Source organism: Psammomys obesus, unplaced genomic scaffold (genome assembly GCF_907164565.1).
Source record: "Psammomys obesus unplaced genomic scaffold, mPsaObe1.curated_primary_1811, whole genome shotgun sequence".
Taxonomy (NCBI): Eukaryota; Metazoa; Chordata; class Mammalia; order Rodentia; family Muridae; genus Psammomys; species Psammomys obesus.
This window is the reverse complement of record NW_026596143.1, coordinates 13,988,352-14,004,216: the sequence shown is the minus strand read 5'-3', so window position 1 is coordinate 14,004,216 and position 15,865 is coordinate 13,988,352. Positions and strand designations below refer to the sequence as shown.

General features: G+C 46.2%; 1 protein-coding gene across 1 annotated transcript in view; it reads right to left on the bottom strand.

Moving 5' to 3' along the window:
* The window catches only part of Nek5 (NIMA related kinase 5), a 40,631-nt gene extending 28,727 nt beyond the window's left edge, over positions 1-11,904 (bottom strand). Inside the window, exons 1-4 of the mRNA XM_055593455.1 lie at positions 11,812-11,904; positions 10,356-10,493; positions 6,521-6,635; positions 3,555-3,652 (exon numbers count right to left, since the gene is read on the bottom strand). Coding sequence (XP_055449430.1) covers positions 3,555-3,652; positions 6,521-6,635; positions 10,356-10,472 — 330 coding nt within the window. The 5' untranslated portion in view covers positions 10,473-10,493; positions 11,812-11,904. The remainder of the gene's footprint in view (positions 1-3,554; positions 3,653-6,520; positions 6,636-10,355; positions 10,494-11,811) is intronic.
* Between the last annotated feature and the right edge of the window lie 3,961 nt (positions 11,905-15,865).

Genomic DNA, 15,865 nt, shown 5'->3' with positions numbered 1-15,865 from the left:
ACGAGGGAGGGACACTCATTCATCGCTGGGGGGAGTGCAAGCTTGCACAGCCACTGTGAAAATCAGTGTGGCAGTTCCACAAGAAAACGAGAGTCGATCTACCTCAAGATCCTGCTATACCGATTTGGGGCTTATAAACTGTACATCCAACTACCAAGACACCTACTTAACCATGTTCATTGCTGCTCTTTTCATAACAGCCAGAAAAACCCTAGGTGTCCATCAATGGGTGAATAGATAAAGAAAATGTGGTACATCTACATAATGGAATATCACTCAGCCATTAAAAAAAGTGAAATTCATAGGCAAAAGGATGGAGCTAGGAAAAAAATCACTCTCAGTGATGTAACCTTAGACCCAGAAAGACAACTATGGTATGAGTTCACTTATATATGGATCAACTGTTAAGTCATTGATAAGCAAGCTCCAATCCTTATAACCACATAGGTTAAGTACAGAGTAAGGGACTAAGGGGGAGGGGTATATCTCCCTAGGAAAAGAAAAATGGAATAAATAGTTATAGCTAGATGGGGTCGCTGGAATGGGAAGATTGATTGGGGAGGGGAAGGGAAAAGGGGGTCAAGGGATCAACTACTACAGAGAAGGACAGCTAAAACTAAGGACCGTTGGAGGGGTCATATGGAAATCTAACACAGAAGAGGCTTCCTAAAATGCATACATATGTGAAAGCAAGCTAAATGGAATCATCAAACAATGGTGGGGGGCAGGGTGGGAAAGCCTTAGCTGGACTTCTCTCATCACCAAATGAAGCTTCCAGTACATCCAACTGAGTTGTTTGCCAAAGGGATCCCACAGGAATCCCAAAACAATCCAGGTAAAGGCTATTGTTTGTCATCCACAAACTGATGGTAAGACCCTAGTGCAGGAGATAGCAACTCTACAACTCACTATACACAGAGAAGTTGAATTGGTGCCTCCCTAGAGCCCTCACCCCTATGGACTAGTGTTCATAGCACTTGAAGGTCCTCCGCATGCCACCAGAGGAGAAAGGTAAACACCAACCAGGTTACTGTTGAGGCCTGCTCTTTGTAACACAGCTGAAGCCATTTTGTATTCAGTATCCATTTTGTTTACAACCCTGCTTTCTAGAAGTAGGTATTCATAGCTGACAAATCCTGCCAGAGGGTCAAGTTAACCTACACTGATAGATCCTGCCACTGGTTCATGTTAACCCTATATTTTACTACGACTCAGTGGTGTAATAACTCATGCTCTGTTATGTCCACACTTGGCTACACTCTGGCTGCACTCTGTGTTATCTCCGCCTTTGGCTGTACTCTAGCTGTGCTCTGGAAGACCCTACCACCACCTTACTCACCTCACCTGGGACAAATCAGCTTAAAGGTTGGCTTGTAATACTTTGTCTAGTTGGCCAAGATGTACTATAATGTACTACTACACTTAGTTTTCCTATAAAAAGACTGCCCTAAGAATAGGTCGATGTCACTGTCTGGCTCCCAAGTCCTCTCTGTGTCCGTAATCACAATTAGCCTTGGGGTGTGCATTCAATAAACCGTCCATATCTGACGGAGACCAGAGTCTGGGTGGTTTGTGCGGATATTCTTGGGCCACACAGTTACAAACCCTTCTATATACAGTGATGACCCACCTGCAAGACACACTCATGCAATGGTGGCAACAAATCAACATCTGATGTGATTTAAGGCCCACCCCATGAGATAGACCCACCCCCGACACTGTTTCAGTGGCCAAGTACCTGAGACCAGCTAGGCCTGGGACCGAGGGGAAAACCAAACAGTAAAAATGACTCCCGACTACATCCTGCTATACTCATAGATCAGTGCCTGGCTTAGGCATCATCAGAGGAGCTTCCTTCTGCAGTAGATGGGGACAAATACAGAGATGCACGGTCAGAGAGTGTGCAGAGAGTAAGAGGCTTTTCAATACTCAGCCCTGAGCAGGACGTCTCTATCAAATCCCTCTCCTGGGGCTCAGGGAACTTTACAGAAGTGGAGGCAGCCAGATTGTAAGAGCCAGAGGAGATGGAGCACATCAAAGAAACAGGCCTTCTAAACACAGCAGGACTGACACACATATAAACCCATAGAGACTGAGGCAGCGTGCACAGGGCCTGCACAGATCTGGGCCAGACGGGATCCCAGCCCTAAAGGGAGAAGTCGACACGAGCCTCCATGCCTTACCCACAAACTAGCTCCAACTGATAACCACTTGCAAATGAAAAATTAAATTTTTTTCCAATGGCATCTCACTGGGGAAACAAGTTCCTCTTAAGGACAGGCCCCAGGCCCAGTAGAAGAGGGCCAACATCAAGTGAACTCAACAGCATCTTTAAAGGTGCTTTGTCTCATTTTATTTTTGTTTGTTTTCTTGCTTTGTTTTGTTTTTAAGATTTATTTATTTGTTACATATACAGTGTTCTGTCCACACGTCAGAAGAGGGCACCAGATTTCATTACAGATGGTTGTAATTCCTAGCCACCATGTGGTTGCTAGGAATTGAACTCAGGACCTCTGAAAGAGCAGCCAGCGCTCTTAACCTTTGGGCCATCTCTCCAATCTTCTTTTTTTTTTTTTTTTTACCCTTATAGGTCATCTGCATATAATTTTGGTTATGATCCTGGCCTTTAATAGTAGAGCCATCTCCCCAAGTCCAAATCTGAAATTTTTATGATTTATTTATTTAGTTTGTTTGTTAGTTAGTTATTATGTATCCAATGTTCTGGATATACAATCTACATACATGCCAGAAGAGGGCATGAGATCTCAACATAGATGGTTGCATGAGCCACTCTGTGGTTGCTGGGAATAGAACTCAGGGCCTTTAGAGGAGCAGCCAGTGCTCTTAACCTCTGAGCCATCTCTCCAGCCCCCAAATTTGAAAATTTTTAAAGTTACATTATTACTTGTGAGAAGAGTGATGCACACAGGCCAAGGTGAAGCTATGGAGATCGGAGAACAACTTGCAGGAGCTGGCTCTCCCCTCTATCAGTTAAGTTCTGGGGCTGAACTCAGGTTGCCAGGCTTGACAGCAGGTGCCTTTACCCACTGAGCCATCTTCCTGGCCCCACCTGATATTTAATGTTTTTACTTTAGATTTACTTATTCTATTTTATGTATATGAATGTTTTGTCTGTGTGTACATAAGTATGTATACCAGGTTCGTACCTGGTGCCTATGGAGGCCATAAGAGGGCATTGGGCTACCTGGAACTAAAGTTACAGAGGGTTGTGAGCCACCATGTGTGTGCTGGGAACCCAGCCTAGGTCCTCTGCAAGAGTAACAAGTGCTCGTGACACCTTCAGGTGTCTCTCCGTCCTCATGATCGCTTTGGACTTGAAGTTCACCCTACATGAGACACGTAGGCAAGAGGTATTTCCTCACGAAAACATCATTCTCAAGAAGAGATTCCGCTTCAATTCCAACTACCAAGAATATTCACCCACCATTCTATGATCCAAATCTCCCTACCAGAAACATGCTCCGCATAGCCTAGTATTTATATTATGTTACATGATAAATGTCACATCCCATGAACATTAGAAGTAGATTTACCTGATCTTCACTGAATAGCACTCCCTGCTGCCTCCGGATCCTTTGCAGGAGATCTCCTCCGTCACAGTATTCCATTACGATAAACAGCCTGCCGCTCTCTGCAGGAAAACAACATCATTTTGTCCTGAGAGCTTGTAGGTGCCATCAGTCATTTATTTGCCTTTCAAGTCTAGAGTGTGACGAATACAAGAGGGAAAAAAATGCAGTGCACGGTAGCGGGGCTGGCCACTAAGATGAACTGGGTTCTCAGCCCACTACGCTGCGTACCTTTCTTTTCTGTTTGCTGTGCCTTGTTGAGCTCTGATAACGGGTATTTCTGTGTAGCCCAGCAAGTTAACAGCAATTGTCAGCCAGACAAGGATCTAGAATCATCTAGACGACAAACCTCTGTGCATTTCTGCAAGAGTTTCTAAATTGGCTTAATTAAGGTGAGAAGGGTTCCCAAGCAGTGGAGTCCTTAACTGAATACAAAAGAAGGGGTGAGCTGAGCACAGAAAGTGTGTTTGAAGCCACTAAACATGTGGCCATTTGTTTCACAGCAACGGAAAAGAAGATCTACGGTGTGGAGAGTTTTTATCTGTTTTGCTCAACATCTGGAACTCTTGGTTCTAGGGCAGCTTAGCCTCTAAGAGTTAATATTCACAGGTGATATTCAACTCGCCTCAGGAAAACGTCGCTAAATTCTCCTTATTTTTCTTAGCCTGCTCCAAATCCTTAAAACCTCATCTCTCATACTCAGTTAACTCTGAGCAAATCAAAAAGATCACCTGGGTGGTCCCTGCCTGATCATGTGATTTATGCAGATCTGAGTCTGGGGGTCAGAGCCTGAAGCAGTGATAGATTTGCAGCTTCATTTCCTGGCCACGTGGCTGAGCACAAGGGTTTGCCTCTCCTGATGGGGAGTAGGCCCTAGTTAACAGCCAGCAAGAAAGTGGAAACAGACATTATGGTCCTTGGAGTGAGAGAGAAACTATTGTAGGGCCAGCAAGGCCTGTATTTACAACTTCTCACAGTTAGCTGCCACCAGGCTCTTGGCTCAGCCTGTGTTTTAAATACCAACAAGCTGCCAAGCAATGTACAGGTACAAGGGAAGTCATCTATGTCGAGAGTGGCCTTAGCTGTGTAACTGTATCCACTGTAAAGTGTCTTCAGAAATCCATCTTACATGGAATAAATGTGTATTCCAGCCTATTAAAACAGTCCATTCACTCATTTAGCAACTGTGCATTGAGCATCTACTATCTGCCACATGTAAAGGACCAAAGTGTAAAGTGTATATGACCCTCAACTCATTAAATTGATGTTTGTGTGTGTGTGTGTGTGTGTGTGTGTGTGTGTGTATGAGCATTGTTAGGGATCAAACCTAGGACTTTATACGTGCTACACAATTGTTCTGCAACTGTACTACATTCTCAACCCCTACGTTTCCTGCATGAAGAAAAAAATTAGACAAAAGCCAGATGGTGGTGGCTCATGCCTTCAACCCCAACTCTTGGGAGGCAGAGGCAAATGGATCTCTGTGAGTCCAAGGTCAGCCTGGTGTACAAAGTGAGTCCACGACAGCTAGGGCTGTTACACAGAGAAACTCTGTTGGGAAAAACGAAATAGATAGATAGATAGAGAGAGATAGACAGACAGACAGACAGACAGACAGTAGACAGACAGGTAGATAGATAGATTTTTGTAGACCAGGCTGGCCTTGAACTCACAACAATCCTTCTGCCTCTGGTTCTCCAATGCTGGGCTTACAGGAGTGTAAGACCATGCCTGGCCTCACAACCTCTTTGAATGTGGTGGTTTCTGAAGAGCAAAGAGATCTGGGTCTGCATACCATGAAAGGATGGAGAAATAGTGGATGAATGGACGGATTTACTTGCTGCTTTCTTCCTGCCCAGTGACGCTTGGAGGTACCTAGGTTAATCCTTCTCCTCATAGTACCGACACCCACGAATTACAACAATCCAGCGTTAGCGGTTGGGTTGGGGATCTCTCTGTCCCACATGAACTGTGGGTTTCTATGGCCCTGGTAGAGCCTCAGTAAACACCCACTGCATTGGATCCTGTTTACTGCCTGTCTCTTCCAGGCAGTAAATGCAGACTTCCAGGACCAGGGTTTTTGTGCATTTTGTTCGTCACTTTCACCCTGGTAACTAGAATGATGCGTCATTCAGGGATCTACCGGATGAAGAATGGACTCTGACGAATGTACTCTTTAGTGGTAAGCTTTGAGTACAACTGAAAGACCCCTGTCTCAGTGAGTAAGGTAGAAAGTAACTGGAAAAAGACCCCCTGGGATAAAGGTCCTCAAAGTTCTGCTCTGCTTTGCCAGGTTGCCACCTCTCTGTGAGAGGATTATACAGCCCAGCCTACTGTCACAGAACACGGGGGACCAGATCTAGGCAAAGCACAACACATAACCAGTTTAACATGACAGTGTGTCTGCTGTGCTCTGCCTTCCTCTTTCACGCTCCACTTCTGGGACATGCCTTTATCCAGGACCCCAGACTTCCCACTCCACCACGCCAGCATGCAACGGGAACGAGAAACGTCTGTGTGCTATTGTAGTTCACTGTGGTTTTAGCATTACTACCACTTCAGATCTGCCTGTTTGGCAGAGTAAGAGTGAAGGAGAGTTGCAAACCCTTATCAGCAGAAGCTTTCCATAAAATGTCACTAGAAAGGCTCAGCATGGTGGAACAGAGCCATAATCTCACACCGCCGCTGGGGAGCCCGGTGGAGAGGATCTGGAAGTCAAGGTTACCTTCAACTACTCAGTGAATCAAGACCAGGCTGGGCTGCAGAAGACCTTTTCTCAAAAGACAAGCCTCACCCAATAGGAAATGAAGACAGTTTAACTAGACAGGAAAACGAACACACAAAATGTAATAAATATACTACTCTCGGGAACACATCTTTTCGAAAGACCTTCGGATTACTGGGATACTTTAACGGCAGACAAACCTAACCTTGAAATGAGCCAAAGAAGGTGACAATGTTGGGATGCTTCATTGTAGCCAGAAGAATCGCTTCTTTCTCTGTAGCTTCTTTTTCCTGGAAGGGCATCAAAGCGACATTGAGGGACTGCATGTTTTGCAGACATAACTTGCTGACTGAGGCGCACGATCTGCTCACTCCCATCTGAAACCCCACAAGAGGCTGCTGGCTTTAATGTCACTTTTAAAACTTATCTCTTGGAGGCCGGGGCCACTATAAGATACCTCCTATCTGACTACTGGTTTGTCAGTGACAATTATAGTCAAGAAAATGAATAATCCTGAGGAAATAGTATCACGCTGTAAGTTGGAAACTGGTTACGCTTGATGCATGACTGTATTCCAGGCTACCCAGAGACTGAGATCACCCCGGGGCAACAGAGTGAGGCCCTGTTTCAAACAGTAAATGCAAATGACAGATAAATTAGTAACTGGATTTTTAATCACTGTCTAAGCATCTGTGAATTGCTTTATCCTCCAGCATAAGAAAAATTTAAATGTAATGTTCCAAGAGATTAGCAGCTCAGAAGAAAATGCCCATACGCTACAAAAACAAAATTCCATATTCCACATTGCTTTGTTTTAAGAAATATGCCATACATACCCATAACACTAGCACTCAGTAGTCTGCGGCAGGAGGATCCTGAATTTGAGGACACCCTGGGCTACAAAGAGAGTTCCTGTCTCAAAACAAAAACAGAAGCCAGCTTCCTGGGGCTGGCCAGAGAGTAAGCTGGGAAAGGCACTTGCTGCTAAACCTGGTGGCCTAAGATCAGTCCCTGGAACCCACATGGTGGAAGGAGAGAACTAATGCCCACAAGCTGTCCTCTGACCACCACATGTATGCTGTGTCACACATCAAATACATAAATTAATGTGCTAAGAGGGGCTGGAGTGATGACTCAGAGGCTGCTCTTCCAGAGGTCCTGAGTTCAAGTCCCAGCAACCACATGGTGGCTCACAGCCATCTGTAATGAGATCTGGTGCCCTCTTCTGGCATGCAGGCGCACATGCAGGCAGAACACTGTACACATAATAATAAACAAACAAATAAACATCATCATCATCCAATAATAATTTTTAATTGTTTTGGTGCCTATGCTGCAATACCCCAGTTTTGCTCTCTGTCTCTCTGTCTCTGTCTCTCTCTCCCTCCCCCCAGAAGAGGTGTGCCTCTCTGTGTAACTCAGGCTGGCTAGAAACTGATGGTTTTCTTGCCCCTCCTGAGTGCTGGATTACCTTCCTTCTTCTTCTTCTTCCCTTAGCACCTCCTTTGTGTGTGTATGGGGGGGGGGGGGACAGGCTTGTACACGTTAAGCTGTTAAGCATACACTCCAATACTGAAAGAGCCCAGCCAAAATTTTTTGTAACCAACATTCTCAACCCCAGCTCCTAATCTAAGATCCAGTGTCATGTGCCGTATTCTAAATGACATAATCAGAACATAAATTTCAGATTTTAAAAATGTTTTTAAATTTGACTACTTAAAAAAAAATGTACAAGGAGAGCAACAGAACCAAAAAAATCTGAGCACAGGGGTCTTTCCTGAGACTCATATTCCAACCAAGTACCATGCATGGAGATAACCTAGACCTCCTGCACAGATGTAGCCCATGGCAGTTCAGTGTCCAAGTGGGTTCCATAGTAATGGGAACAGGAATTGCCTCTGACATGAACTGATTGGCCTGCTCTTTGATCACCTCACCCTGAGGGGGGAACAGCCTTACCAGGCCAAAGAAGATGACAATGCAGCCACTCCTGATGAGACCTGATAGACTAAGATCAGAAGGAAGAAGAGGAAGACCTCCCCTACCAGTGGTCTTGGGGAGGGGCATGCGTAGAGAAGGGGGAGGGAAGGTGAAATTGGGAGGGGGAGGGGTTTGGGGGGATACAAAGTGAGTAAAGTGTCATTAATAAAAATTAAAATAAAAAATATTTTTAAAAAATGTAGCTACCAGGATGTTAGAGATAGATGGAGAAGAGAGAAGCAGGAAGAGACAAGCATAGAGAGAGAGAATGAGAACAGGATGTTAGGTGGGTTGGAAGACTGGGAGGATCTGTGAGGATTTGGAGAGGGGAAATATGATCAAAATGTATGCCAAAAGAAGGAGGAGGAGGAGGAGGAGGAGGAGGAGAAGCACTCGCTTCAGCCTAGGGCCTAGAGCATGCTAAGCAAATTGTGTATCATTGTGAAAAAGTCCCAGCATTCTTTTTGCTTTTTGTTTTCATTGTTTAGAGGTTTGTTTCTTTACGTATTTTTCATGAGTACTGTCTGCATCTACACCTGTAAACCAGAAGAGGGCGCCAGATCTCATTATAGGTGGTTGTGAGCCGCCATGTGGTTGCTGGGAACTGAACTCAGGACCGAAAGAAGAACAGCCAGCACCCTTGACCACTGAGCCATCTCTTTGGCCCCTGCTTGCTGCTTTTGAGACAGAGTCTCCGTAAATTGTGCAGACTGGCCTTGAACTTTCTTGTAGCCCAGGCAGGCCTTGAATGTGCCATCTTCTTTCCTCAGTCTCTGGAGTAGCTGGCATTGCAGGTGTGTGCCATCAGGCCAAGAAGCCTTCTGTTTTATACCTCACTCCCTTTTCCTTTATGCCGCATCGGGAAAGTTTGGGGCCATGGCTGGGGCACTAGTAAAATGAACTAGACTTGTGAGAACGCCTGCTAAGGACCCAAGTGACCAGATACTCTAACAAAAGGAACGGCACTAACTCAGAGAGGGAGAGTCAGGTATCTAGCAGGTAACTATCTAGAGCTGGATTCCCTGGAATCTACATGGGAAGTTGTCCTCTTCCCTCCCTCCGGGGCATGTGAGCTGTGGTGTGTGTGTGTGTGTGTGTGTGTGTGTGTGTGTGTGCAATCACAAATACACACCCTACAATAGTTTTGTTTTTTTTTTTTTTAATTGAGACACCATCTCTATACATAGTCCTGGCTGTCCTAGTGCTCACTATGTAGACTAGGGTGGCCTTGAACTCATAGAGATCCACCTTCCTCTGCCTCTGACCAGTTTAAATAAATATATATATTTTTTCAAATAAGAAGAATGGTAACTGGGCATGACAGGGCACACCTGTAACCCCAGCACTAGGAGACAGAGGCAGGATGATTCTAAGTCCAAGACTAGCTCATCTACACATCTAATCTAGACCCTGCCTCAAAAACAAAAAAAGAAAGAGAGGAAGGGAGTGGGTAGAGTTGAAGGGCGAGAAGGAGAAGGGGAGGGGAGAGAGGGAAGGAAGGAAAGAGAAAAGAAGGAGAGAGAAAGGGGAAAGGAGGGGAAGGAAGAAATAGAAAAGAGAAAAAGCAGAGAGGTGGGTGGGCCCAGAATTTAGGTATTCCAGCATCTGTCCAGTGTGATGACACGTCATTTGTTCAGTGGGAGGAGACCAAGAAAACGAATGTAGTACTCGCTCCTGGGTTGGGCTCTAAGGGGATGCGAGAAGATAGAGCCAACTGAGCCTTAACATTCACAATTGTAAAACAGTTACTTGTTTTCATACTAGAGCAACAACGCCGGAGGGGGTGGAGGGTTGGCTCAGCAGCACTCCCTGCTCCTGCAGGGGGCCAAGCACCCCAGGTTCTTAGCACCCCAACCAGGTAGCCCACAACTGCCTGGAAATCAAGCTCAGGGGCTTCCAATGCCCTCCGACCCCTGCAGGTGTTTGCCTACACGTGGTGCATAAATTCACACAAGCACATATATGTACGCATAATACATAAACAAACCTTTTTTTAAAAAAAAAAAGGCTAGATATATCACTTAAAATTATTAAAAAAAAATTGAACTTATTAACTTTACCTTCGTAAGACCGATCTCTTTTATGACGCAGTGATTGTGTTCTGATTTATCTTTAGCCAAGTATACCTTCCCAAAGGTGCCTTCCCCAATGATCTTAATCAGGTCAAATTTATCCATGGTTTCAGGGGTCAGAGGTTCCTAAAACGAAGTAACAAACCTTTACTGTATGCTTCTCACCACTAGCCAGCAGAAGATTGATGAAAGGCAAGGAAGGAAACTGTTGGCTAACTCTTTCTACCCAGCTTTTCAGACAATCCAGAACTTCCTCGTGGCCACGGGCAACAGTGAAAAGGGGTTTTGTTGGTAGATTCCACGGTCACGTTGGATTGTAGCTCAGATTTGCGATTTTAGGCGGGTCAGCAACTCACAAAAACCTTCCTACTCCAGCTTCCGCAATGGAAGATTACTTGTGTTTGAGGGAAAGACCCCAGGTGCTTGGTGCCTGTAGAAAGCGGGAAGTCCAAGGGCGAGGCCAGCACAGATCACGTCTTAGTGCGGAGGTGTCGCCCTCTGCAGGGAAGCCTGGGAACTTATTGGGTCCGTGTTTCAGAATCTAGCGCTGTGGAGGCATCGAGGTATTTAAGCAGTTAGGGCCTGCGCCATTCAAAGGTCCTTGGTCCCACACAAGGGATTACCCACCAAGTCTCTGCATACAGTTATGTAAATGGAAACACCATTCGCACTTTCTGCCTCTAGAACCAAGCGATCACATCTACCTAAGCGTCTCCCCATGGTATCAACTAACACCGGATTTTCTAGGAATATAAATCAAGGCTTAACCGGCTCTGGGGACTTTCCTTCGAGTTGGGTCCCCATTTGGGAAAACACCCTGTCTGCTGGCTGTCGGGGTGCAGTCGTTGGGAGGTCCGGAGCCCTAACAACCGCGGGCAGAGGACTGTCCTGGCACCCGGCTACAGGTGTTTACTGGTGGAAATACGCGCTTCGGTGAGGTTGCTTTCCTTCTGTCTCCCTTTTACGCCACAGTTAGAGGCACAGTGGAGGTTTGTATTTTGCTGTACTGGGACTCGAACCTAGGACCGCATACATGCTAGGTAAGCCTTCCACCACAGAGCTTTATACCTAATTCTTTTGGGAGACTGTTGTGGAAACAGGTCGAAGTTGTTCCCGCTACGGCTCGAGTTTCCCATCCCCCTGCTTCAGGTACAATGCAGACTTTTCTAAAGCCCTGGGTGCTCTACAGAGCAGGTTGTTTCCAAATAATTTCAACTCGGGTGTATACTGCTAAGGTTGGCCGAGGAGGCAGCGGTCTGCATGCAGGCAGGCGGGGGACCAGAGTCCAGGACTCTGTGGCTTGTGCGTTGCCGTGGAAACCAACGCTGCCCAGGGAGCAGGTTTCTGCCCTGTCTCCACCCACCTGGACTCCCATCTCTTTCCCTGCAGGTTCGAGGGGCCTGGGGTAGCTCCTGAAGAGCAAAATGGGTGGGCTCGGCCTTACCGGCTCAGCAGGCTTTGTGCGGTGAACCTGAAAGTGTCCACGAGGATCTGGTCCCTTGGCAGCTGAGCCTCCCAGACGCTGGGGTAGGGGAATGGGCGGAGTGCTGCGCCGGGGCAGAGGAGACTCATGGGTGCCCCGGGTTGGAACCCAGATGCAAAACAAGCAACACGACCACACCTTCACGCTCCTCGGCTGTGTAAGAGGTCAGAGGAGGATAGTAAAGCGGGCGAGCACAATTCCGGTGGTCTGAGACCTCAGCAACCTGTAGCGTGGTATGAGAGGGAGCACAAGGCGGTAGAGCGCTGAGGTTTTTGCAAGTGGGGGGTGGGGAGCGGGGAGAAACCGCTTTTGGAAAAAGCACACTTTTCCAAAACTGGGAGATGAGTCAGATAGCCTTGTTGCAACCTTCAGGTTCCAGAGTATGTGGCCCGGTGGCCATTTTCCAGAATCCTAGGGGCGGCAGATTGATTTATTTATTTATTTATTTATTTATTTATTTATTTGTTTGTTTGTTTATTTATGTTTAAGCCTTGGACCCGTGTTCTGGCTGGCTTTTTGCGCACGGGGGTGGAGGAGTTTCTTTGCCATATTTGGTACATATATTCTCTGCTGTCTGCCACCTATACAGGTCTCCTAGAGCTATGCTGAGAGGAAATGTGTTGGTTTGGTTGTTGGCGGTGGGGCGAAGAGGGATGAGGGCTGGTGTTCAACTACGGCATACACGCCCAGCTGGAAGCACGTTTCTCATGCAAGGTCTTAGATGCTCCTGAGAGGTGTATAAGGGAAGGGAACCTGGGTCCACTAAAGAAACCAGGTGCTGCTCAGGCCTCTGCAAATGCACCCCCTCTCAACTAGCTCCATTTCCTACTAGTACATCAGGTGCAGCTGATTACCTGGGGAAGATAGAAAAATTTTCAGAACGGTAAATACTAACACAGGAAGACAGCCATATCCAGTGGAATCGAAGACCTACGACCATTTCACACCCCGCCATTGTCCTTCACCTCCCCCCACCCCCCAAAATACCCTCACTTCTCTAAAATGTACATTACTTCCTCTTCTCCTTTATCTACATTCGACTCCCTGGGACAAATTTTATAACAATGTAATCTAATGTTTGACATTCTTATTGATGACCAGTTTTCTGGACGTAGGTGGAAATTAGCATTTCCTGACCTTAGGACCTGAAGTGTTTTCTTTTGCTTTTTGTTTCTTCTGGATTGAAACACTGGTAGTACACCGTCGATTGAAATAAAATTTAAAATAATCAAATTATCTTGGAAATGAATTCTTACAGATTAAATGGGCTCCACATGGACAAATGTGATCTTCTTAGAACAGATGAGGTTCACCTTCTTCTGAGGTCTATCCTTTTTGTCTTTCTGAATGAGGATTGAGCATCTTACCCAGGGTCCTCCTTCTTGCTTAGCTTCTTTAGGTGTACAGATTTTAGTATGTTTATCCTATATTATATGTCTAATATCCACTTGTAAGTGAGTATATACCATGTGTGTCTTTCTCCTTCTGGGATACCGCACCCAGACGACCTTTTCTAGTTCCCACCATTTGCCTGCAAATTTCATGATTTCCTTGTTTTTAATTGCTGAGTAGTATTCCATTATGTAAATGTACCTCGTTTTTTGTATCCATTCCTCTGTTGAGGGACATCTGGGTTGTCTCCAGATTCTGTCTATTAGGAATAAAGCTGCTACGAACATGGCTAAGCAAATGTCCTTGTTGTATATCCAGCAGGGTATTAAAGCAGATGCTGAGACTCATAGACAAACTTTGGGCAGATGCAGGGAATGTTAAGAAGGGGCAGATAGAAAGACCTGGAGAGGACAGGAGCTCCACAAGGAGAACAACAGAACCAAAACATCCAGACCCAGGGGTCTTTTCTGAGACTGATACTCCAACCAAGGACCATTCATGGAGATAACCTGGAACCCCTGCACAGATGTAGCCTGTGGCAGCTCAGTCTCCAAATGGGCTTCCTAGTTCCAAATGGGGAACAGGGGCTGGCTCTTTGAACAGCACCCCCGGGGGGGGGGGCAGCCCTACCAGGCCACAGAGGAAGACAATGCAGACAGTCCTGATGAGACCTGATAGGCTAGGGTCAGATGGAAGAAGAGGAGGTCTTCCCCTATCAGTGGACTTCAGAAGGGGCATGGGAGGAGATGAGGGAGGGAGGAAGGGCGAGGTTGGGGGGAGACGAGGATGGGGGCTACAGCTGGGATACCAAGTGAATAAATTGTAATGAATAAAAATACATTTTTTAAAAAATACTTACAAAAAAATTAAAATAGAACAAAGCAAGAATAGATGAGGTTCGCCTTCTCTTCCTTTTTTTTTCCTTCTGTAGACAGGGCCTCAGTATGTATCCCTGGCTGCCTGCCTCTACCTCCCTGCCAGAACTACGTCTGTGAGCCACACCCAGTCCTTTCTTTTTAAAAGCTATCAGCACTAGCAAAGCTCACTCAGATAAGCAAACACATGGAAGTTTGGTTCAAAGTGGAAATCATCTGATTTTTCAAGAGGATTTATAACCTGACTCACTCTCAGTGGTTATTGAGATATAATTATACAATTTCAAGTGTGCTTGTACTGTCTGTATCCAGATAGTACAGACAGAGCAGATAACGAGGCATGGAGGATGGTCCATAGGGACGCTGAGTGTCGTGGACATACTCTTGTAGACCTATGTCTTCTTGAACATGAAATATCATCAGAGAAGTGTCGCACTACCATTCGAAAGGCCGACCTAGGAAGGGTGAAGCCGACCCCCACACAAGCTCTGCACTCCAGCTACTAATTTGTCCCTTGCAGCATCTAGGGTGAATGATTTTGGACACTGCTCTGTGTGTATACTGGTCTGAACAACCAGGCAATGGTTGCAAGCCGCCAGGGAAGACAGACAGAAAAAGAGGAAGAGGAGAGGCCTGAATTAACCTTACGGGATGGGATCGCCAGTGACTTCGTGTGACCCTGCTCTTGACTTAACATACATACAGATGGGGATAGACAGAACACAGGTATGTAGACAGGGCCCAGATATCCCAGGAGCAACCGGCACACGCAGCAAACACACTCAGTGCCTGGAGACTGGCTTCTGATTGTGGGGCTGTGACAGAGAAGGTACAGTTGATCCTGCTTAATCTTGAAGTAATTTAAAAGGACACAAACATCACAAAAGGGCATAGAAACCAACTGGGAACAATCAAGCAGCCAAGCCAGTGACTTAGGGTAACACTGCACCCTCTGGCTAAGAGGTAGGACTGAAATCCTCCCAGCTGCAATGGAGCCAGAGTCAGAACACGACGGGGGGAAATCTGGCAGAAACTGACTTAACTACTGATCAGGGCAAGCAGCAGCTGTGGCACACGACACTGACAGGACACGCTGAGGACAGCACTTACCTTTGTGACAAAACACTGAACACACCCAAATGGGGGATAAAAACTAACTACCTAACCAGCATTCTTCAAAAATGGCAAGGAAAGACAGAGATATCACCAGAAACAATGGGACTAATGCTGACTACAAGACTGAGTACAGGGCGCTATCCAGGGAGGGCGCGGATTTACACAGCAGCCTTCAGATGTGAGAACGAACGAGAGCTGGGCTGTGGGGTGTAGCTGGGGCAGAATACCTGCCTCTCATTCATAAGGTCCTGGGTTTGATCCCCAAGCACTGAAGAAAAGGGAGGAAAGTTAAGTGGTTAAACGCTACTTACAGTCTGTATTTCAGCAGGTCCTGGTAAACAACTGGTCTATAATTTCTACCCCTCTTCAACACATGGGGTCAGGAGAAAGATACTCCCTTCTCTAACGGGTCATAGCAGTAAATGAGGGGACCCGGCATGCAGGTGCCTCCCTTCATAGCATGACACTTTCTAGTTTCCGACATTTGTTGCATCTCTTTGGCTGTCTTCCTGCCTTGTGTCCAGAACTGAGATCTTCTGGCAAGCTCTAGAGCCTACCCACTCGTCTTATGGCTGATCCCAACCTCTGTCCCTTTTGTAAATCCTATGAGGGACATTTAAGGGCAGCTGGTA